Raw genomic sequence first — 23963 nt, 5'->3', positions numbered from 1 at the left:
TACATTGAGAGAAATCATAACTGTACCTGTTCCCAGATTCAGGCTTACTCCTCCCAAGAAATCATTACTGGACAGCTTGTCATGGTCCCATATTGTCAGCTCCAATGACTTCTCTCTCAGATTTTCAGCAGTGACATCTTCAAACACCATAGTACAATTCCATGCAGGGTTGCATTCTTTTTTGATCACTTGTGTTTTCTGTTTTTCTTTATCTGGCTGTAATTGCCTGTAATAAATATAAAATCACAGTCTACTACAGTTAAGTACTGTAAATTCAGTAATTATTGAGAGCTTTTTATGAATGCGAATAATGTGACTGGGTGAGTATTGCAATAATAAGAACTTGCATTTTGATATCTGATACATATATATGTAGGACTCAAATCTATGGTGGGTTCCAGATCTATGGCAGATCCCTAATCTATGGCAAATATGACGTCATGCCATCCCAAATCTATGGCAAATTTGTTACAATCCTAATCTATGGCAAGTTTTGTAATTTCCTAATCTATGGCGGATTTTTGTTGTTTCCAAATCTATGGCAAATTTTGTACATATGGAAAACAAGGCAGTACATACACGACAGATGCCTTTTCTTAATCAAGTGAAAATGTATGAAAACGGAAGCATGTTTATAAACATTTTTGAAACAAACATTCCATACCATAATACAGACTTCAGGATTAAGATGATGCGCCCCGGAAAAATAAGCATTTCTTATCTGTGCATGGTACCTGTTTAGTCTATTTATTAAACCAACTAATAAAAATGGTAGCCCCATGACAAACAAAGAAAGCAGTTTTTTTATGAAAAGAATTAAACAGTTTAATTTTTCATATTATTTTTATTTGAGCGTTAATCAATTTTTTTTTAACTAATGACGATTTAAGTCAAAGTGGTATCCTGTTATTTCATCTCTCACTTTATATACTTTGCCAGGCGTAGATGTTAAAATATTAATTATAACTCCTTTCCTAAAATATCCACTTCTTAAAACAGCCGTGCCTTTATTCATCGCGGGATTCGGCCAGTACAGCACATCTTCCTTTAAACCATCGGCAAATTGATTTTAGAGGGAGAGTGTTTCCCTGTGTTTTTGTTTGTAAAAATTTGAAATCTGTGAACCCGTGTTAAATATTTGTTTTTGGTTTACATCATACAATTAAAAGAAAAAAAATATAAATGGTGTTCAAATCTATGCCAGTTCTGCCAAGGTTAGCGCCGGCGACGACGACGTAATTATGGCGTCATTAAATTGTGACGTTATATGTTACTCTTTTCCCCGGAAAATTACGCAATTTCAAGATCTGCCATAGATTTGGAGAAAACAAAAAACTGCCATAGATTTGATTTGTAACGTCATATTTGCCATAGATTAGGAATCTGCCATACATTTGCAACCCACCATAGATTTGAGTCCTACAAATATGTATGCAGATTTTTCTGAAATTGCAATAATTAATCTTGTATGATAAATGCAAACAATAATTTCTGAATTTACAGTACATTGTAGAGGGAAAAAACCTTTTTAAATAGCTTTACATTTTGGAGTTAAGTGTGTTGTCCATTTTCATTGAACTAGTACACATTTTTGTTTAGGGGCAAGCTGAAGCCCACCTCTTTTTACAAATAGCTACCTTTTTTTGCAATTGTGGCCTTAACCTTTGATCTATTGACCTCAAAATAGACTGGCCTTATGCTATCAACCATATCAATAACATGAATAACACTAACCCTTTACAGAAAGGATCCGAATAGCCATTAGATCTGACAGCAGTTAAGTTTATAGCCTCCTTGATAAGCACATGTAGCTGGCCTTTGTCTCCAGGCAGTTTGGGTTTCCTTGCCTTCTTCCGTGATGGAGAGGGGCAATCTCTGTTTACTTGTTCTGGAGGAACATACTTCAGACAGAGAATGATGTCCCCTTTATAAGTAAGGAGAGATGTTGGCTGTTCAAACTGTAAAAGATAGAGTCTCTCTGAATGGATCATAAGTGTCAACTCCATGTCTTTGTATACAATGTTTGCTTGAATTGTTCAGCATGTTAAAACTAGATACTTATAAATAATATCAATGAATCCAGTGTTCCAACTTCTATAAATCATTTATCCATTGAAGATTTCACAAAACGATACTTGCCCAAATAAAGCCTGTCAACATTTGCCAATGGATTGATTTCTTTGAAATATACGTGAAAAAATACTTTTGATTCTAAATTTCAAAAAATAAACTAAACTTCTAAACCTACCTTATCAATAAATCAATTATTTAAACAAACAATATAAACCATAAGGTGACATTTTTATCAATGTTAAATTTATTTCTGCAAATTTTGAATTTTTCAATTTTAATTAAAATATGTGTTGCTATAAAATTATTTTTACTTAGTATATCAATCTGTTAAAAAAAACTTGATAAATCAAAATTGATATTTAAAAAGAAAAAGGTAAGAAAAACTACCAGAAGACATTTTTCTACAATCTTCTGGATTAGTTTTTCGGGGAAAACTTTAAGATTGTAGAATTGATGGAAAAAAATGACTAAACCAGTGAGTCCTAGGCAAAGAGTGGCTTCAATAACATTGAAAGCAAATTTTTCTTTACAAAAAGAAAGGTGTATTGGTGTATTGATTGTGTCAATCAATCAATTACATTGTGTGTTTGACTGTGACATAACTTTTTAAAATCCTAGTGTTTATCTATTGTCTAACATTGCTCTAGAATTGTGAACAGACATGCAAAAGAAAAAAAAAATTAAGAAAAAAAAGTCCCAATACATAATCTAAGACCGTTATAGAGACAATAGACTGTCCATTGTTTAAGACTGTATATTAACCCTAGATGCATGTCTTTTTTGTATTGTATTATATAGGTTAGTATAGACATACACAATACACTAATGATTTTTTGGGCCAAATTCATGTGTAGTCTCAATTCATGTATTGTTGATCCTAATCAAATAATATGGATTAAATGAGAAAATTGTAATAAATTAAAAATATCAAATAGACAGTAACCACACAACTAGATGAAACAAAGACATCGAGAGATATTTGTTCTCTCCGTTTCACTTATTCAAAAAAAGAAATTAGTTACTGTAATACATAATGTTAAATATAAAATATATGATATGATTATTAAATGTACATGTTGTATGAGTCTGAATATAATAGGTAAAAAATCCTCTTCACTAATCAATGCCTGGAAGTAAAGAGAGACATCACATGATACAAAAATCAATTTCAAAAACATCTTTTACTTATAAATCCCCAAAGTAGTGACTTCTATCAACTAGAACTGATGTCTTGCCAGTGAAGTGCAATTAAGAATTTTCAAGAACCAATATACATGTATATATACAGATCACTTTCATAGTTCAATCATTAGGAAATTGAGATTAAAGTAAAAGACCCTGTCAGCTGCACATATTCTCTCTTTGAGATTTTAAATTCTCTTACCAAACATTGGTAATGAATCCATTTTTTCCTTGAATCAGACCTCCCCTAAACTAACATTTTTTTTTCTGATTTAAAAGTAAATTGACATTTGCGGATCAGAAATATGTTCATTCTTATATACCAAATATAAATGACTACTCATGTAGTTACTGAGAAACATACTCAATCCAAAGACTGATGTGTGACTACGATATCAAGCTAAGGTTATATGACAACATACCAAATATGAGTGAGATAAAAACCCAACCAAAGAACATGACAATCGGAGAAAAACCCAACCAAAGAACATGACAATCGGAGAAAAACCCAACCAAAGAACATGACAATCGCAGTAAAACAATGAGGTAAAGTATCTACGTTATCTATGAAATAAACAATGGTTTAACGCACCAATTTAACTAACTTGAACTGTGTGAAAAAAGACTGGTCCACCCCCTCAGACCCCCTAAGACCTCCCCCCCAAACATCCACCCCCCTAAAAAAACTAACAAAACAAAACCCTTTTGTCATAATAGTGAGGTGAAGGCAAAAGGAAACATAAGTTATAGATAACAATTTTAAAATATTGATCATGTATCTCTTTTACATTCTGAATTCAGAATTCTATAGCTATAAGTACACATAGTATTGCTGGTCCCAGTCTTAATAGTCATATTTATTGACTCGTGTCTTACGATAGAATCATCAAGACTTTAATTTAATCTTTTCAATCCTTCTTTTTTTCAAAATGTATGTAAAAATGATTTGTGTCAAAAAGAAACAAAATATAAATGCTTCACACCGCATTCACACCAGTATAAATAAATGATAATAACAGTAGGTTTTAAATTATAATTATAATAAATTCATAATGTACTTATGACTTCACATACTATACACATATGTCTAAGCTGGTATAATATAATCTTGTCCGACTGGGTGTGCCCATATCAGCTAATCATTAAAGGACATTCTATTTGTTACAGGTAACTAAGGATTCACTATAATCCCAACTGTTCAGTGGTCCCAGTTTAACTGTTTGAAACACTCTAGATATATCCCTGACAATACCTTAAACTTTTGTCAAACAACCCTAATGTTTCTCTTAATATAATAAATACCCTTCTCCACAATATAATCAAACTTTCACTTCTATTTTATTTTAAATACAGCTTATTAATAATTTTCTTCAAAAATTTCATAAAAAATCCAAAAATATCCCCCAAGAGAAATTTAAAACTTTTGCCCCAAAATCACCTATTTCTACATAACTTTCATGTATATTCACTAGCTAAAGAAAATAGTCAATTAATGAAAAAGTTGTTATCTAGAAATTAAACGGTGAACGTTCCTATATTATTGTGACTATCAAAACTTTCATACGTTGGATGCTGTATACTTGAATATCACAGTCTACAAAATTTTACCCATATTCAATAGAATATCCCAAAACTATATAGCTGTTTTAGCCAAACCCAGCCAGGTAATATTATTTAGGTAATATATCCTTGTATTATTCATCAAAGGTGCAGGAAAAAAGAATTCGTAGAATTGATAGGGTTATATTGCTTATTTGTTAAAAAAAGTTTTGAACTTCCATCATTGCAAGTTTGAATACATCTACATTTTTTTAATTTTCTAAAGACACCTACACAATTCTAAAATAATCAAATGTTAGAATTTAAAAAATCAAAAGGTGCACATCTTTATCAATTTTGGTATTATGTTATAATTAATTAAGAATCAATTAAAGTATATCTTATTGCAATGTTCAACACAGGATTTCTAATCAAACAATTATCTATTTTACATTCCTAGCAAAGGTATTGGTAGGTGCCGCCTATGACTCCGAGTAAAAAATTTCTGATATACAGTATATCTCTCTGAATATAATGACAGATTATGGATTATTCAAAAGAGAAAATCTACTATAACATGAACCTTCTTAATTTACCCTTATATTCTGTCGTTCATATGGAGGAACCTGTAAACTAATAAGTCAACTTGATGGATAAAATGCTTCCATCAAAACTTCTTTCGTACAAGGTCAATTCAAAATAATAACAATATATGCTACACTGGAGATTTTGAGACAATCCCTCATAAATCAAATAGAAGTATATATTCGCAATGAATTGTACTAAACAACAATTCTTTATTTCTGGTACACAATATGTCAATATTTTTTAATATGTTGGATAGCATCTGTGTAATGTTGTTTTATATTACAGAAACACTTAAAATTTAATTGATTAATTTATATAAATTGATGTTTTAATTCATGGCCCTAGAGCATAAAGACTGAAACTTAAACAACAGCCTTGATAAAGGCTATTGTTCTACTGGGGTGTTGAAACCACCAAATAATCAATCATTTAAATTTAAAGTCTTTCTTTTTTTTCTTGTTTTTCATTACTATGACTCCCCTTCTCCATTTCTGTTTTCAATTAAATTACATATTATTTTCCTGCATATGTGAACAAAATTTTGAACCAACACTTCAATAAACCATTTTAGTATATATTTATATATTGATAGACTGAATGAACCCTAAAATTATGAAAACTGACAGATTGGTAATTTTTATCATGGTTTTGATCAAATGAAAATTACCCAACAAATAATTGATTTTGTCATTGTTATGATAAACTTTATCAAATGAGCATGTTACACAAAATATGAATAAATGACTTAAATAAACAGTATATTCAAATATGCATACATACAAAAAGTTACAAATACTGTTCATGGTTTGAATACTAGTGACAGGTTGAGTGATTAAATATCTACGCTCTGTCAGAGCATACTGGCTATGACGTGGTGAGATACAGTTTTACTATCAACAGTCCTCTGATCCTAAGTTTACTTATTCTCAAATTCGTCCTGTTGAATCCCAATTTAAACTCAATTATTTACTTCTTGATTTTAGTCATACTCTTTCATGACTTTGTGTCAAACTGTCACATTTCTTTGGATCACCTAATAATGTGTAAAATTCAGATATTTATTGCTGAAACCTACCCTTTCTTGTAACATGTACCATTTTGCTGCAGAATCTCCGAATCTGTAATAGTCAAAATTGATGGTGACTTCCCCCCAGGAAATCATTCCTACCAAATCTATCATTGTGCCACACAGTCACCCATAATGTTCTGTTCTCTAGTTCACTCTTAGATATCAAAATCTGTAATGACAATATAGAAAAAATATAGTGCTACACACAATGCTCTGTTCTCTAGTTCACTCTGAGATATCAGGTACTGTAATGACAATATAGAAAAAAATATAGTGCTACCCATTATGAGTCTTAGATATCAAGTACTGTAATGACAATATAGAAAAAATATAGTACTACCCATAATGTTCTGTTCTCTAGTTCAGTCTTAAATATCAGGTACTGTAATGATAACATAAAAAATATTCTTTTATAGTACTACACTAACACTGGATTAGTATATATATTGGTCACCTTCAGCCTCGTCCATCTACGCAATACAAAAGCTATTATCATTACAGGAGCTGCAAAAATCATTACAACCTACCCTTGAAACTGTTAATGAATGTTTTTTCCACCTCAACAGATGACAAATTCAAATTGTAAAGCATAGTTCTTTTACTTATTTTTTTTGCATTTTTCAGATTTTTATACTAACATTGCTTACTATTCTGGAGCACCTGAGATCACCGCCTGTTTTTGGTGGGGTTCGTGTTGCGTTAGCGACAAGAAGCGTCAAGAAGCGACAAGTCTAAATATAAATGAATATTGAAACATATATTAAAGTGTCTTTCTTTAATATACGAGAAACAAGAGAATAAACTTTTGTTTAAGAAAAGATTTTTTTTCATTATCAAGGATATTTGTAAGATAATATATTTACAGTTTACAGCAAAGTGTATAGATGAATGAATCAATATTTATGTAGAGTAAGCATGGTTGATATATCAAAGATTCAAACCAAATTATGAGATAATAAAATCTTGATTTATTTCAGACTCAAAAGGTCAATATATATATAAATACATGACACAACTTTTTCTGTCTTAACAGAATAAAATGATCAAAACATTTACATTGTTTATCATAGATAAAAATGATAAGGAATATACTAGTGTGTGGATTAAAAAAAAAATAGGGGGGGGGGGGGGGCTATCATTTCTTTATTCTGTTAATTTTACTATATTTTTTATGGACCCTAAGTATAATCAGATGATGTATTTTTTATAACTTTACTGTTTCAACAATAAATAAACTTTCATGTCGATAACATTTTTCCTTTTGTCGCTTCTTGACGCTTCTTGTCGCTTCTTGTCACTAACATTCTTCTTGTCGCTAATTAGTGAGACCGCTTTTAACAGTTTTAAGAATTTGTTAATTTTGACTTTCAATTTTATGGGAAATCCAAAGGCTTTTTATGCCCCCGCCGTATTTTACCCTTGTCTGTCTGTACGTCCATAAGTCCATACGTCCCGAAATTGGTTTCCATTCTCTAACTTTAGTTTGTCTCAACCAATTGTTATGAAACTTATACAAAATGCTAATTACCACAATACACAGATCAAGTTTGAATTTGGGTGGCGTCATTTTTATCTTTCTAGAGTTATGCCCCTTTACAAATGGAAAAATTGCTGAAAATTTCGTTTCCATTCTCTAACTTAAGTTTGCCTCAACCAAATGTTATGAAACTTATACACAATGCTTATTACCACAATACACAGATCAAGTGTGAGTTTGAGTGGCGTCAATACTACCTCTCTTGAGTTATGCTCTTTACAAATTGAAAAAAAATGCTGAATTTTTCGTTTCCGTTCTCTTACTTAAGTTTGTCTCAACCAAATGTTATGACACTTATACACAATGCTTATTACTACAAAACTCAGATCAAGTACGAATTTGGGTACCGTCACTTTTTCCGTTCTTCAGTTATGTTCCTTTAAAGCGTTATATGCCAGCGGGGGGCATCATCTGTGTCCCATGGACACATTCCCCATTTATTTATTAATATTCTTTTTTCTGGAAATTTCAAGAAAGGTAACACAATTGATAATCCATGTCATTCTATTGTTTATTTTTTTTTAAAGAAAATTCATATCTGCCATCTTTTCAAAAGCTTTATTTGGGGATTTTAAGCACAAGAGAACGTACTGCATACCTTTACATGTCATTAGTGTACTAAATTAGAAGATCTAAGGTTTTGAATGAGAATACATGTGTTTAAATGTAATGTTTACTCCTCTGAATGTTTTTTTTAAAGTATTTAGTCTAAGTAATTGAGGATTATAAGAATCAGGTCAACACCTCTAATGGGGGATGTCCCCTATGAAACGGGAAAGTTGGCGGGTCTGAAAATTATGTGTTCCACTATTTTATAGGCTCTTTGAAAATTTTGTGTCTACCAATTGTTCATATTTACCAATTGAGTTTATATATATAGTCCATAAATCATGATAACCTTTTTAGTTTCATGGAATTTAAAAAAAAAAGATTTATAATAAAATAGTATAATCGTACTTTCACGTTAAGATGTATGCTTCAAAGGTTAAGAGATCACAATTAGTTCTATTGTCCAAATGCAAACATACTCTCTGGTACTGTCGATTCGTTATTATTTGTGGGATAACAACTTTCACGGATTAACTGGTAGTTGGGTTACTTCACATTTAAATGTTCAACAAAATACAATAGGCTTGTATGCAAACATTGGCGAATCAACAACATCAAATATTCACGAATATTTCTTTTATCTGGTAAAACTCATACCGAAGAAAATAAGTTATTCCACTGTCACAGTATATGATTTTTGAACTACCAAGGTACTTAAAGATGAATTATCCTACTTGATCTTATTGTTCAGAACAAATTTCTATTGAAAGAATTTGAAGACTATGAAGGTCAGCTCATTGACTATGAAGAGGACAAAGAAATTGATGAAAATGACGATGATGATGATGATGATGATGATGTATGGGATGGAGATGAAAACCAAGAAGAAAATCAATGTTTGTTTTGTGAACAGATATTTCCTTCTGTAAATGAAGTTTTTATACATTGTGAAAAAGAACACTTTTTCAACATCATAGACATTGGTAGAAAATGGAAGTTAGATTGTTTTCAGTATATCAAATTGGTCAACTATATCAGATCACCTGTATTATTCAATATTCATAAGCTCATTGATAAAAAAGAAGACAAAAGAGAATGTTATTATCATATAATAAGATATTTTCTATCTTATAATACATCTTATATAATTTATAAGATATCATATATGATCTATTTTAATAGATATCTTATTTAATTACTTGAATTATATGAGATATTATATGAAATACAGTATCCTAATAGTAGATATCTTACTTATTAATTGAGACATTATTTGGTTGAATAATGGGGTACTTTATATTTAGAATACCACACATTCGACCTCAGTAGCAATAACAACAACCGTGACAGTAAAAAAAATACTGTTGCAATAGAATGTATTCTATGTCTCTCGTCTCTACTTAATAATTGCAATGCTCTGATAAAATTGCTTAATAATTACGAGTTCATTTAAGAATTGAATGCATCTTTTTGTAAATTTATTGGGGTGTAAAAGCGTTGACCGAAGTACATTTTGTATGAAGCGCGGAAGTTCTAAAAATGTGCGCACGGTCAACGCTTTTACAACTCTATAAAATTACTAAAAGAAGCATTCAATACTTATAATTACATTTTTTTGCTAGGATCATAAAAACACGATTTCTATCAAGTTTTTCTTTTATTTACCTGTGTACTTTATTGTGGGAGTTCGTGTCATCATGAATGTTACATTTCATTTAGAAATGAAGGTTCATTTCAGAATGACGCGAGATTGCTGTTAGCCAATCAAAATAACGTATTATAATGAAACATACATGTAATGAAATTATACAAACAAGGATATACTTTAAACACATTTTCTGTACAAATTTTACATATCAGACGATTGGTCTCAACATTCAAATTCAGAATCTTTACCATTTTGAGTATTAGTCTCACATCTGCCATTCACCTGTAATGAATCATGTGTACCACGTGGAGAACATTTCGTGAATTTTTTTTTACAATTTCAAATATTCGGCTTTGAGCGTTCCTGATGAAAGTAAATGCAAAAAACACTTTAGGGCATGACATTGATAACGTGTTGTTTTTTTTTTTCTTTTTATGGAAGAATTTTATTTCATTGATGGAAATGTTACGGAAATGATTATCTATAAATTAAATGTATACTGTTGACAAATGAGAAAATTATTTCACATTACTATTTCACTGATATGTTACACCAGAGATAGGTATAATACGCAATTGTATGTACAATTGTATGATATGTCTCTGGTTACACCACGCTTTCTATAAATCAAATTCTATGTTTCAGTATGGAATTATGTCATAATACGCATACACGGGGGTCTCTTCTCACATAAAGGTATACACAGATGTGATGCTGGTATTAGTAACTTTTTGGGATTGTCAAATATATCAATGGGGTGCAATTTCATGGAGGCAATACATCAATGGGTCGAAATTTATATACCAATCAGTCATAAATGTTAATTTGCTCTTAAAATGTCTGTAAAACTGTGTACTGATCTTTTTATTGAAAACTATAAATGATTCCATGTGGTTAACGTCTAAATAAGATATCACATATTGTATGTTTGATAGGAAATATATAAATAGGGTACAATTTTCCTCTGAAATATTTGTATGGGTAGTTTTTTTTTGTAAAGATCAATATATGAGAGGGGGTGTTTTTCAAACCCCAGCCAAACGTCTGTACCCAAATTTGTATGTTGAGACACCCCACTCCTCCCCCCCCCCCCCCCCGTGTACTTGCAAATAAGTTGTAATATAAGAGCCCCTGTAGTTAATATGTATTAAAACTTGCCTCAGAGGTAATGAATGAACTAGATTGGTGTGGATATTTGTATCTTGTATTCCAGTAAAGTCATCTAAAAAGAATATTTCCTTATAAATATATAAAATGTACATTTGTAAGCAGCATGTTCATGAAGGATTGGTATATTGTCAACTTAATCTAGGACAAGGCCATGTTACATTTGAAGTGTGAAATGCCTAGATTCTCCCGCAATGTCCTGTTAATTATGATACTTTTCCATTCGAGTTGTTTGAAATGTCAAAATTTGGAATGCATATTTAGGTGTTTTTTTATTCATGAAAAAATGTTTTTTTTGGGCACAATTCAAAAGGTAGTTGAATTTTGCTTTGACAGAATGTCGCAGAAGATGTATGATTATTTTCCCTTATATTATTTCGCGGATGATGTATGATTATTTTCCCTAATATTATTTCGCGGAAGAGTAATATTATTTCGCGGAAGAGGTATGATTATTTTCCCTAATATTGTTTCGTGGAAGAGGTAGGATTATTTTCCCTAATATTATTTCGCGGAAGAGGTATGATTATTTTCCCTAATATTATTTCGCGGAAGAGGTATGATTATTTTCCCTAATATTATTTCGTGGAAGAGGTATGATTATTTTCCTTTATATTATTTCGCGGAAGAGGTAAGATTATTTTCCCTAATATTATTTCGTGGAAGAGGTATGATTATTTTCCCTAATATTATTTCGCGGAAGAGGTTACAAGTTTATAAAAAGTCTATAAATATTATTTTTGTTTTGTTTATAAAATCAACAAATTGTTCTTAAAACTTTTTGTACACAATTTCACTTACTACTGTCCATAACCATGGAAGTGCCACTGTAAATTGAACTGTCAATTTCGCTGTCTGTGGCTTGAACATTGTTTCCTATCAATAAATAATGGATCACTTATATAAGATAGTTCTACGAAAATAAGTGAACACAACGAAAATAATTAAATATTGTAGTATAATTCTGTAACTACTATAACAGTAGTCTCAGTATAATCGAATGATTCCGAAAGTGTAAATTTCTCATATGACCATTTTCAATCAAATTTTCTACTTAACAATTCGAAATCGTATATTTAGATTATATCAAATGTCATACATGTCGTGTATGTACCAATGTTTTAGATTTTGACGAGAGAAATTTATGTATTACTGAAAAATTATTACACCAGGGTTTTCGATATCACAAACTAGTCAAAACATTTACTAAATTTTATCATCGGTATAAGGACATCATTCGTAAATATAGCTCAACATGCAGACTTCTTATACGTTCAGGTATTTCACATTCAATTTTTTATGGAAATATTCTTTATAAAGCACAAAAATGTTAGTATTCACCTCTGAAGCTAACAAAACCTTTAAATAGACTTATTAAGAAGGGATATAGTTACGATACTGTTGTCAGGTCATTAAAGATTGCATATTTTGGCGTTAATATTGATTCACTTATAGGGTCTTTGCATCGGCACTAAACACATTTATTTAAAAACCAGTTGTTGGCATGACACGGGTTATGTTCTTCTCATACATGTTATGATGGTATGATACTAAACCCCTAACGGGAAGGATTGTGCCTGATATTCATATGATGAAGACATAATCTTTCAATCAGTTTAATTGAAGTCTGGAGCTGGCATGTCAGTTAACTGCTAGTAGTCTGTTGTTATTTATGTATTATTGTCATTTTGTTTATTTTCTTTGGTTACATCTTCTGACATCAGACTCGGAGTTCTCTTGAACTGAATTTTAATGTGCGTATTGTTATGCGTTTACTTTTCTACATTGGCTAGAGGTATAAGGGGAGGGTTGAGATCTCATAAACATGTTTAACCCCGCCGCATTTTTGCGCCTGTCCCAAGTCAGGATCCTCTAGCCTTTGTTAGTCTTGTATTATTTTTAATTTTAGTTTCTTGTGTACAATTTAGAGTTTAGTATGGCGTTCATTATCACTGAACTAGTACATATATTTGTTTAGGGGCCAGCTGAAGGACGCCTCCGGGTGCGGGAATTTCTCGCTGCATTGAAGACCTGTTGGTGACCTTCTGCTGTTGTCTGTTCTATGGTCGGGTTGTTGTCTCTTTGACACATTCCCCATTTCCATTGTCAATTTTATAATGAAGTACACGCGTTTCACATTATCCTTTAGTTTCCGGATTTTCGGGTTTTGTTTTGACCAAAGAGAATTGTCTGTTTTTTATAGCATCAGTACTGATGTTTATCCTTCGTATTTATTTATTGGTGATGTTTTATTTAAAATAGGGGTTGACGAAGAATCACAACACGTTCCTCTTTGACAGATTTTCTCTCATGTAAATATCACACCAAATAAGACTGGCCAGATCAAATTCTTTTTTTTCAAGTTTCCGTATCCATGCACCATTTTGTACATGTAAGAGTAGTTAAGTAGCTGTGGCTTTCCCGTCTGTATGTCGTGTAAAAGTTGTAGAGGAGGGGACGTCGACTTATGTTAAAAATAATTGCAGATTTAAAGAAACGACTGATGTTAAACTTGTATCTTTGATGAGTTATTACCCACCGAGGAAAGTGACCACCTTAAATAACTTTATCAATGCATATGTTCTACAAATATAAGAACTTCTTTGCAACACAAAAACTGTTTTTGAATAATCACAACATTTTGAGGTGATATGACATTTTTAGGACCTCCTTGATGCGGTTTACTACGATTTACTACCATTACATATCTACCATTAAATGTATTCATTAGGAATTAGCATTGATTATAGGGTTGATTTAAGCTAAAGAAATTTTTACCAATTGAACAAAAACAACAGTTGCATCTCCCCCAGCAAACATGACTGTTGTTTACGTATGTTCTTGTTGGCCCTAGACGACGTCTTACTTCTTCACGAAAAGCCAGGGCATGATATCGAAAAGCATTTTACTCTTAAGTAACGTTTAGTTGACATGTTTTTCCCCACATATATTCGGCATTCCTATGGAAACCAACTGGTCTCTTCTTCTAGCCGATTTATTTAGGAGACATCATACAGGGGCTTGTATAGAAAAACGAAAAGAAGCTTGCATTATTCTGTACCTTTATCTTAACCAGACGTAATATGGTCTCATACTGAATAGTTCTAAAATTTGTGATAATGTCTCATTGAAGTTGCGCAACACATACGACATATACAGTCACATAGCTGCTTTTGCAAGTGTACTTTTGTAGTACTTATCATTTAAAGAACTGGAAACGTGCTTAAATAATGTAGTACTTGTCAGAATTATTGTGCTATTTCAGTTTCATAATTTCAATGTACTTAATTGGTACTAGAAGTTGAAAGAAACAATTTTATACATTTAAAGTTATTACATTTAAGGTACAAAAACTGTTTTGTACCAGTCCAGTACTTTTGAATTATTACACTTTCATTAAAATTTCACATAAAGTTATAGTTAGAAACTTTATATCTTATGTATCCTTATAGTACTTTACTACGTAAGTATATCACTGATACTTCTAATCTATAATACAAATCAAGTACTGTAAAATTATTGTTCTATAATAGAACTTGTTTTGCAGTACTATATAACTTGCAGTACTGTTTGGCAGTACTATATACCTTCTACATTGTGTATGTACATTTGCAGTACTGTAAAATTATACTGATAAAAAGGTACTAGTGCTAAAGTTTAGCTGTGTAGATCAATCGTTAACTTAAAACTAAACATTGACAGTGATAGTTTTCTGACTGAACTTAACTTTCCATAAAAGAGATGATTCAATTTCTATAACGCAACATTCCAGCAGCTGGTCCTGCATATGTGATATATATACACATTTGATACAATTTACAGGTATTGAGTTGGTGCGTAAAAAGAAAACTATTGACCCAAGGGTTAAATGGTAAATTTAAATCGTTCTACGGACGCTGTGTGATTTGGTTGCATGTTTTTGAGTATATGTGTCATATAAGACTATATTAATGCTCCATTTGCTTTGTTGACAACTTGTCTGCTTATATAATGCCTACCAAATATGAATGAAATAAGCTTTTTTGATTATTTAATGCCTGGTACATATGGATGTTACAATAAATACACATTTGACTCTTACATTTTAAGACAACAATTCACTTACTTCCCGTTGCCTCACGTTTAGTAGGCATATTTGCAAGCTCTCTCCATTGTTGCATGTTGTTATGTAATTCTGCTGTTTGAATTGTAAATTTAATAATACCAGCTGCAGTTTCCTCTATTTTCCTCGAAATGTAGTTCAATCCCTCTTCATTTTGGGTTGTATCTTCAAGTTTATTTTCATGCAAATTCTTTAAACGGACATTACTAAAACGCAATTTCTGTGCAACCAATTTTGTTATTTGATCCAATTCCTGGGTAGCCAGTTTATCATCACTTTCTTTTTAACTCTCCATGTCCATTCAGTTTTATGTCATTTTCAATCTATAGTAGGTAATAAACTCAGGTAAGAATTCTGTGTAAAAGAAGGGGATTTTTAAACGGAATTTATCGTATTAATTTCTCTTCCTCTTTTCTTTTAACATGAATTTTTCTATACATTCATTGGACGTTTAAATTCGAAAGACATCAATGTATATTACTTAATATTTCTATATTTAACCAGATGGTTTATGCAAGATATAAATACAGGTCGGATACATTACCGTTAACAAATATGCATAAATCCGCATACTAATGTTCCCGTCAATGAAATAGTTTGTTTACATACTACAAAGAAAGTTTTGGTAGCTCATTGACCAATTGAGTAAGGGCTGGTGGACGTTTCGTTTTGGCTTTTCAACTATTTTGATTCGGGTGCCACACCGATGAGTCTCAAACAGCATAGATCATCATCTTATCTACATCTGGCGTATACAATAATAAGCCTGTTATCTTTGATGAGTTTTTACATACTTATATTAAACAGTCTGAAACACATCGAATCTGTAAAACTGTAAACAGTGTTGGTAACTGTTTTTGTGTCCATTCGTGACATCTTCTTACAGTTCACGATCCGTTTGCAAATGCTGATTTTTCTGGAACCCTTTTATATTAGATCGTTCTTAGAAATATTTGTCCGACATCAAGTGAAACTTGTCGCCTTTGATTTTTGAAACAATTTTGCGGTAACAATTAAGGACAAATACCTTGTGTACCTTTTTAACCAGTGATCCAAGTACACAAGATAAAACTGGAACAGACACTACCTAATTTGCAAAACTTTACGTCTAATAGTTTAATAGCTGGAAAGTGAAAGTTTGTAAGAAAAAGTTCTTGGCAATGTAATGGGTGACGATTGGATCGATATGATATACATTTTGAACTTTACAGATCTTTTTTATTGTTACTCTTATAATTGTTTATTTCATACAAAATATCGAGACAATATTTGCTTCAGTATTGTTGTGATAAAAGTTTTCAAAGAATTTTGTTCAAGTAACTATTTAATCTTGTAATTTTTTTATTCTTAATTGTATAGTTTTCAGTCATACGATTTGGGAATAGTGAAGTAAATTTAGTAAGAAAAGTTTCGAACTTTAGTAATTCATTTTTTTTTAACGGAAAGTTTATGTTGGAGTTTGATTTTAATTGAATTGTAATTTTTGGATGTTGATCAATACTAAACATTGAAGTTAAGTAATTAATACAAAATTCTGCATTTTCATGAGCAGCAGTATTGCCATTTGTAATGACGGATTTGTTGAACAATACTACACTTTTTTTGTTGTATTAGTTGAGGCATTGTATCTGATCAATGTGTTGCTTTCAATGTATTTCCATATAATAAGAACCAAGGGTTCTGCTGGTGTCATCGTTCATAATAGTATGTTCTGTATAACCGATTAATTAGTAGAATACTGTTATCATAAACAAAGGCGACAGTAGTATACCGCTGTTCAATAGTCATAATTCGATTAAGCAAAAACAAATCCGGGTAACAAACTAAAACCGAGGGAAACACATAACAATAATTTAGCAAATATACTCTCGATATTTTGTATGAAATAAACAATTCATCATTTTCATTACGTGTTATGGTGTTCTTTTATTTTTCTTTGTATATTATTAACCTTTACTGTTAAGTTAATTTTTGGTAATATCCTTTTGGCGTGGCTTGGTTTTTATACATCCCGCCATTGTGTTATTGTGCAATGGTCATTTATTTGTATTCTTATTCTTATTTTTGCTTATGTGCTTTGTCTATATGCTATTTTGTTTTTCTTTGTTGACATAGTCATGTTTTACCACAAATTTTTACATTTTTACATATTATGTCTGTTTGTTTTATTCACACATTGCTGTCAATTTAATGGAAATTTATTAGACAGTCATGCAAGTGAGAGGTTTAGTTAGCTATAAACCTGGTTTTATCTCCAATTTTCTACATGAAGAAATGCCTGTACCAAGTCGGGAATATAACTGTTGTTTTCCATTCGTTTGATGTGTTTGAGCTTTTGATTTTGCCATTTGATAAAGGACAATCCGTTTTTAATTTTCCTTGGGGTTCGGTATGTTTGTTATTTTACTTTTTGATAATTAAAACAATCCATAAAGTTCAAAATGTATATCGTGTCAATCAATTCGACGCCCATTACAATGTCAAGTACTTTTTTCTAACAAAACGTTCACATTCTATTTGTAAATACATTAGAAGTAAATGTACACATTTCTAAGCGACATTATTACTGTTAGACATATTTTATCATGTTTACCCTAGTATTATTCTACCAAGTTAGTAGACGGAAATGTAATCATTTTCCGAATTGTCCAACATTAAAAATTAAGTCTTTCAAATTGTTCCTGAATGTTCTACTTCCCCAAAATGAACATCCGTTAAATACTTTTAAAAAATACTTTCAAACAACTATTTTTTGTTGTTGAGATGGATACATTTATTGGGGGAAAATTCCATGAAAAAATTTGACTCCTATTTAGCTGCTGAGTCTTAATCAAGTTGTAATTGATGGCAATCATCTTGTGTTTTTATTTGTCTTTAAATTATGTTATCATCCTCAAAGCGTCTAAGCTTGTTGTGTTGTAAATATTCAGGTAGGTCATTTATGATATATAGATAAGGGAAAATATTGGGTCTAATACTGTTCCTTGAGGTACATCATATTTAACAGGTACTGAGGAGGAAGAAATACCATTGATGACGACTGCTTGTATTCTGTTATGTAGAAATGCATGTATCCAATCAAGTGTGTCATTTTGTATATCATACAACTTTAGCTTATATAGAGGGCGACGATGTGAAACTTTTGTCAATCGCTTTTGCAAAGACTATTATGATTAAGCCAGTTTGAATATTACTATTGTTTCTCTTTGGCAGTTTTTGAATACAATTTATAATTTGCGTTACACAAGACCTTGAATACCTGGGGCTACATTTGCATGTTTTCAATCCTTAGGTGTGTCTCCATGCAGTTGCTAGAGACTTTATATTAAAAAAGTATAGGTGAGTTCCTTTAGTTTGTAGGAGGTCATTTTTTGTGAAACATTTTTCTCAGGTGAGCCTTTGAGAACGGGCTTTTTCAAATGCTTTTATAAAATAAAGATGACTTCCTCCTTTTTTAAATTATAATTTAAGAAATATATTGAGAAAGTTAAATATGAAGGTGTCGATATATATATAGAAATCTGTTCATTTCCGTGGTGTAATGTATTATATAAGATATAAACAAATATACATATAATATTTTCCCAAAGCAGAAAGTCTAAAATTAAATTCTTTTTTATTTACTTTTCTCATTTTTTTTGACATATAATAAATAAAATATACAGTAGAAGTCACGAGAAACTAGAACGACATTTCAGTGAAATGATTATCATTTCAAAAGTTTAAAAACATTATTACATCGTCTTTGTATTAGATGTTGTCTACTATTATCTGAGTTGCCTCACAAAGATATGAGAGACGACTTCATCTGATTTACTTAGAAGCACTAAATAATCATTTTATCTTTTTCTTGTTCTAAAAAGAGCAATTTTTTTTGATTAAACAGAAATAGTGTCATTATCCAGATGCAGTAAAACTTTCAGAAGATGTTTCATAGTTATGGATTTGGAATGCAATCTTAATTGAATCTATGTTTCTGTCATCAATTGATACCTTATCACTGCTTTTGTATAACATTATGTATCATTGTACTATCTTGTACTATTTTGTATTTTTCTGGTTTAATTGACAAAACCTGAATTTTTTGATGATAAATGATAATACTTCTATGTAATAAAATTGAGAATAGAAATGGGGAATGTGTCAAAGAGACAACAATCCGACCAAAGAGCAGAAAACAGCCGAAGGCTACCAAAGGATCTTCAACACAGCGAGAAAATCCCGCACCCAGAGGCGTGCTTCGGCTGGCCCCTAAACAAAAATGTGTATTAGTTCAGTGATAATGGACGTCATACTAAACTCCAAAACATATAAATGAACTAAAATTAAAAATCATACAAGACTAACAAAGGCCAGAGGCTTCTGACTTGGGACAGGCGCAAAAATGCGGCGGGGTTAAACATGTTTTGTGAGATCTCAACCCCCCACCCCCCCTCCCCCCTCCCCCCCACCCTATACTTCTATCCAATGTAGAAAAAAGAAACACACAGAATACGCACAGTAAAACTCAGTTTAAAAGAAGTCCGAGTCCGATGTCAAAATAGGTAACAAAAGAAACTAAGGAAAATGACAATGATACATAAATTAACAAAGGACTACTAACAGTTACTGACATGCCAGCTCCAGACCTCAATTAAACTGATTGAAAGATTATGTCTTTATAAACACCATAACATAAGGGAACGTCACCATCTAAAAATGGATAATTAACAATAGGAAATGAAAAGTCATCTCTTTATTTTGGTATTAAGCTTCCCGTTAAAGATATAGGTATCAAGATCCAGGAAATTGCAGTATTCATTGTTAGTATTAGCTTTATTTAAAGTCAGTTCAGCAGGATAAATCTTTTTAGTGTACATACTGAAGTCGTCATTATTGAGAGCCAATATATAAAATATATAAGTAAATATAAAATCTGAAAACATGTGATTTTGTAATTTTTACAACGTTTATATCCAAAGTGACGTAAAAATGTGTATACTCTCGTTTGTGTTCTGCACAAAATATCAAAAAATATTATTTATCCCAATGTTTGATCTTGTAAATAGGTAAATAAATCAAAGAAAATACACTACTGTGACAAGAAGGAAAAGATCTATACATAGTTCATCAAAAGATTACACGAATACCTAACCTAGAGAGACGAACGCCACTGATGAAATGGCCATGCAAACTCATGTGCTTTGGTATCTACAGCAGCACATAATACTCATCATATTACTTTGAAACAAGTGAGTGGTTAATTGTAAGGTACAAACATGGAAATATTCCAAACTCATGTAAAATACCGGTACTGGTGTTATAGTTTTTAACGTACAAATGTCAGTTGCATATGGCATCTTCTCTTTTAGTTGCTCATTTTGCATACCATTTTGGATTATATATTGCATTTGAATGACGTTTGCGTGATTTTGTTGCATTGTATAGTGTTTAGCATGTTTTTATTCTCCGTTCATTATTATATAAAATATAATTTTGAGATTTTTTGAAGTGCCACACGAGTCTTAATTGAATAATATATAAATGTACTTATACTAGAGGATTTGTTATTATCAATAACAATAGGTAAAAATACTTTTTTCACATCGCAGTTTAAATGCATCACTTCTAACCTCATTAACAATACAAGAATCAACTGGTGAAAAGGTGCATCCCATTACTGAAGAAAAGTTGGTGTTAGAATGAGTTAGGTGTCGTGTAATAAAAATATTCTTGTCAGTTAATTTTGATGCTCGACTTTCTGTTGCACATAACAATTCGAATTGGTCTGAAAAGGTGTATCATAATGACATTTTATAATGGATGTGCTATCTAAAAGGCTTTGATGTTACACATTTTAAAAGGTTAAAAAAACATGAAGTTTGAATTGACCAACAGTTAAAAAGTTTGCACCCATTGATAGAGAATGTTTATTAGTATAAAGAAGGCACTAGGTAATGAAAATATTCTAGCCATTCATTTCCATTCATTGAAATTTGATGAACCAGGGTTATCTCAAAGATAAGATTGTCTACATAAGGAAATGTATGTACAAAGTTAGGAATATGACAGTTCTTTTCCATTCGTTTGATGCGCTTGAGCTTTTAGATAAGGAATTTTCCGTTTTAAATTTTCTTTGGAGTTCGGTATTTTTGTTATTTTGATTTTTGTGGTCATTATATGTACTGAAAATTCAATCATCCAATTATAAAATAATATAAAAATGTTTTGACTTTAATATGAGATCGTTTGTCATGAAGACGGTTCATAATTAATTTGTTCTAAACAATGTTTCAATCAATGATGATTGTTTTCTGACAAAAAATGCATTACTTATGTTTGTTTTACAGTAAATACCGAATTAATGATATGAAATGGAGGCAATTTTTCACTAAAATCAGTGAATGATACTTGAGGTAAGGTTATTTCCTTTTCATAAATTCAACATTTTTACCTATCTAACAGACGAGTTTTATATTTAAAAAAGCAACAACACAATAACAGTTCAATGAAAACAATCTCAACATTACATATTACTTATTTAATAGAATAAAAGGAGACGTGAAGTAAACATCTATGAGAAAATCAAACGAAACAATGAAATAAACAACACAAATAAACATCTAGACAGGTGTCTAGAGATATTTGAGGTTATAACTTGTGCAGTATTTTGGTACATTTGTATCACTAAAGGACAAAACGTTTTGGATATGCATAGTAATTTGTTCTAACATAAGAATATCTAAATAATTAGTAATATAATTCCTCACCATTCAACGATAGTTTTATTTCAGAATAATATTGCATGACACTTTAATATATAAAATTAACACTGTTTATATGTTTGCCTCCGAATCGCTTTTCGCTCAAACCTTAACATTTAAAAACCAATGATGATATAAATGAGGATCTAAATAACAAAAAGGGACATGCAAAGAATAGCCACTTTTATCTAAGGTAAACGTTTCCTGGTAGTATCTGAATGATTGCTTGATTTATCAACTAAAACAATAATACTTATAATATCCCTACGACCAAGTTATATTTATTGTAAATAAATTTCGTGCTTCAGAAGCGTTTTTGTGAATTTATTTTTATTAGGAAATTTCATAATCAAACATTAAAGAGCCAAGGATGTACAAATACCTGTATATGTAGGAGGTAAATGACAAAAGGAACCTAAAAGTAATAGTTAATTAATATAGTTTGTATGAGGGAGGTGGATCATTAGTTCCTGATTGATTTCTGTCAATCAACGGAAAATTTCAGAAATGTATGATACACAAGTAAAAAAAAATACCGAGCTCCAAGGTAAATTCAAAAAGAGGAAGTCCATAGAAACTGACAAATCAAACGCTTTCAATAAACATAACAAGTGAAAAACAACTGCCATATTCCTGACTTGGTACAAGCATTTTCCGAAGAAAATGGTGGGTTGAAGCTAGTTTTGTAGCTAGCTAAACATCCCACTTATATGACAGTTGCTTATAGTTCCGTTATATTGACAAAATTTGGTGAACAACTAAAACGGACATTATATGTTAATGTGACAATAATTGGGGTACAACAGCCAAAAAATGTGTAAACATACATCACAAACATACAACAAAATTATCTAAAGAATTAATCTATCAGAGGCACCAATAAAAAAGGTGTAGTAGATAGTAAATAAACTCATCATAGATACCAGGATTAAAATTTAGTACGCCTGACGAGCGTTTCGTGATCAGTGACGCTGGTTTTTGACAAATATGAAAATGAAGTCAACAAAAAAAAGTTTTTGTCGTTGATAGTGACTACAATATATAGTATACACTTTCTCGATTCCGTAGGAATTAAATAAATATGGATACAAGATTGAACAAATTAGAAACAACACTGTAAAAACCCTGTGTGTCCGAATCGCATATGAGGACCCACCTGCACCTGAAATGCCAAAAGTTAAAAAGTAAAAAAAAAACTCGATATTTTTTTCGGGAATATAAAAGTCCATCGGTAGTGGTGTCAACTTAGTGCTAGTTAATGAAAATGACAATGTTTTTGCGTCAGAAAATATCTATTGTTGTGTAACATATGATTTTATTTACATTTATGCACTAAAAACTAGGTGCGCAATACAATCGAGCGTCACTGATGAGTCTTTTGTAGACGAAACGCGCGTCTGGCGTAAATATAAAATTTCAATCCTGGTATCTATGATGAGTTTATATACAGCATCCTCAATTCTTCAGTAAATAACTTCAAGGTGATGGCAATACAATCTCAAGTTTCAATGTTTGTATAGTTTATTGCTATTTTGAATTGCAGTATGAAACAAGAAGGTGTGGTATAATTGCCAATGAAACCAATCAGCCATATTGATAACTGTCGATAAATTCTAGCTATTGTCAATTGCTAGTTTTGTTTCTAGAAAAAGCACATAGATAATGTCAAAAAAGACACATCAAAGATACCAGGATTGTAGTTTTGTAAACCAGATGCGCGTTTCGTCTACGAAAGACTCACAAGTGACGCTCGAATCAAAAGATTT

The 23963-nt window shown here is 31.2% G+C and overlaps 1 protein-coding gene and 1 long non-coding RNA gene across 6 annotated transcripts in view; both read right to left on the bottom strand.

Annotated features, from left to right (window-relative positions):
- The window catches only part of LOC127724474 (uncharacterized), a 158617-nt gene that overhangs the window by 4712 nt on the left and 129942 nt on the right, over window positions 1-23963 (bottom strand). For 2 of the 5 annotated variants that reach the window (XM_052231447.1, XM_052231451.1), the window contains 2 exons: window positions 1735-1958; window positions 27-226 (listed from right to left, as the gene is read on the bottom strand). The exons of 2 other annotated variants lie outside the window; for them this stretch is intronic. In XM_052231447.1, the coding sequence (XP_052087407.1) occupies window positions 27-226; window positions 1735-1958 (424 nt within the window). The remainder of the gene's footprint in view (window positions 1-26; window positions 227-1734; window positions 1959-23963) is intronic. One more of the 5 variants, XM_052231448.1, reaches the window with a different exon arrangement.
- On the bottom strand, window positions 11278-15895 carry LOC127724499 (uncharacterized). Its single transcript, XR_007992530.1, has 3 exons — window positions 15458-15895; window positions 12154-12228; window positions 11278-11407 (listed from the first exon to the last, which is right to left on the bottom strand). It is a non-coding gene; the product is annotated as an uncharacterized LOC127724499 (long non-coding RNA).

Source organism: Mytilus californianus, unplaced genomic scaffold, assembly GCF_021869535.1.
Source record: "Mytilus californianus isolate M0D057914Y unplaced genomic scaffold, xbMytCali1.0.p SCAF_14, whole genome shotgun sequence".
NCBI classification, from domain to species: Eukaryota; Metazoa; Mollusca; class Bivalvia; order Mytilida; family Mytilidae; genus Mytilus; species Mytilus californianus.
Note: the sequence above shows the minus strand (reverse complement) of the source record. Positions and strands in the feature narration are given on the sequence as shown.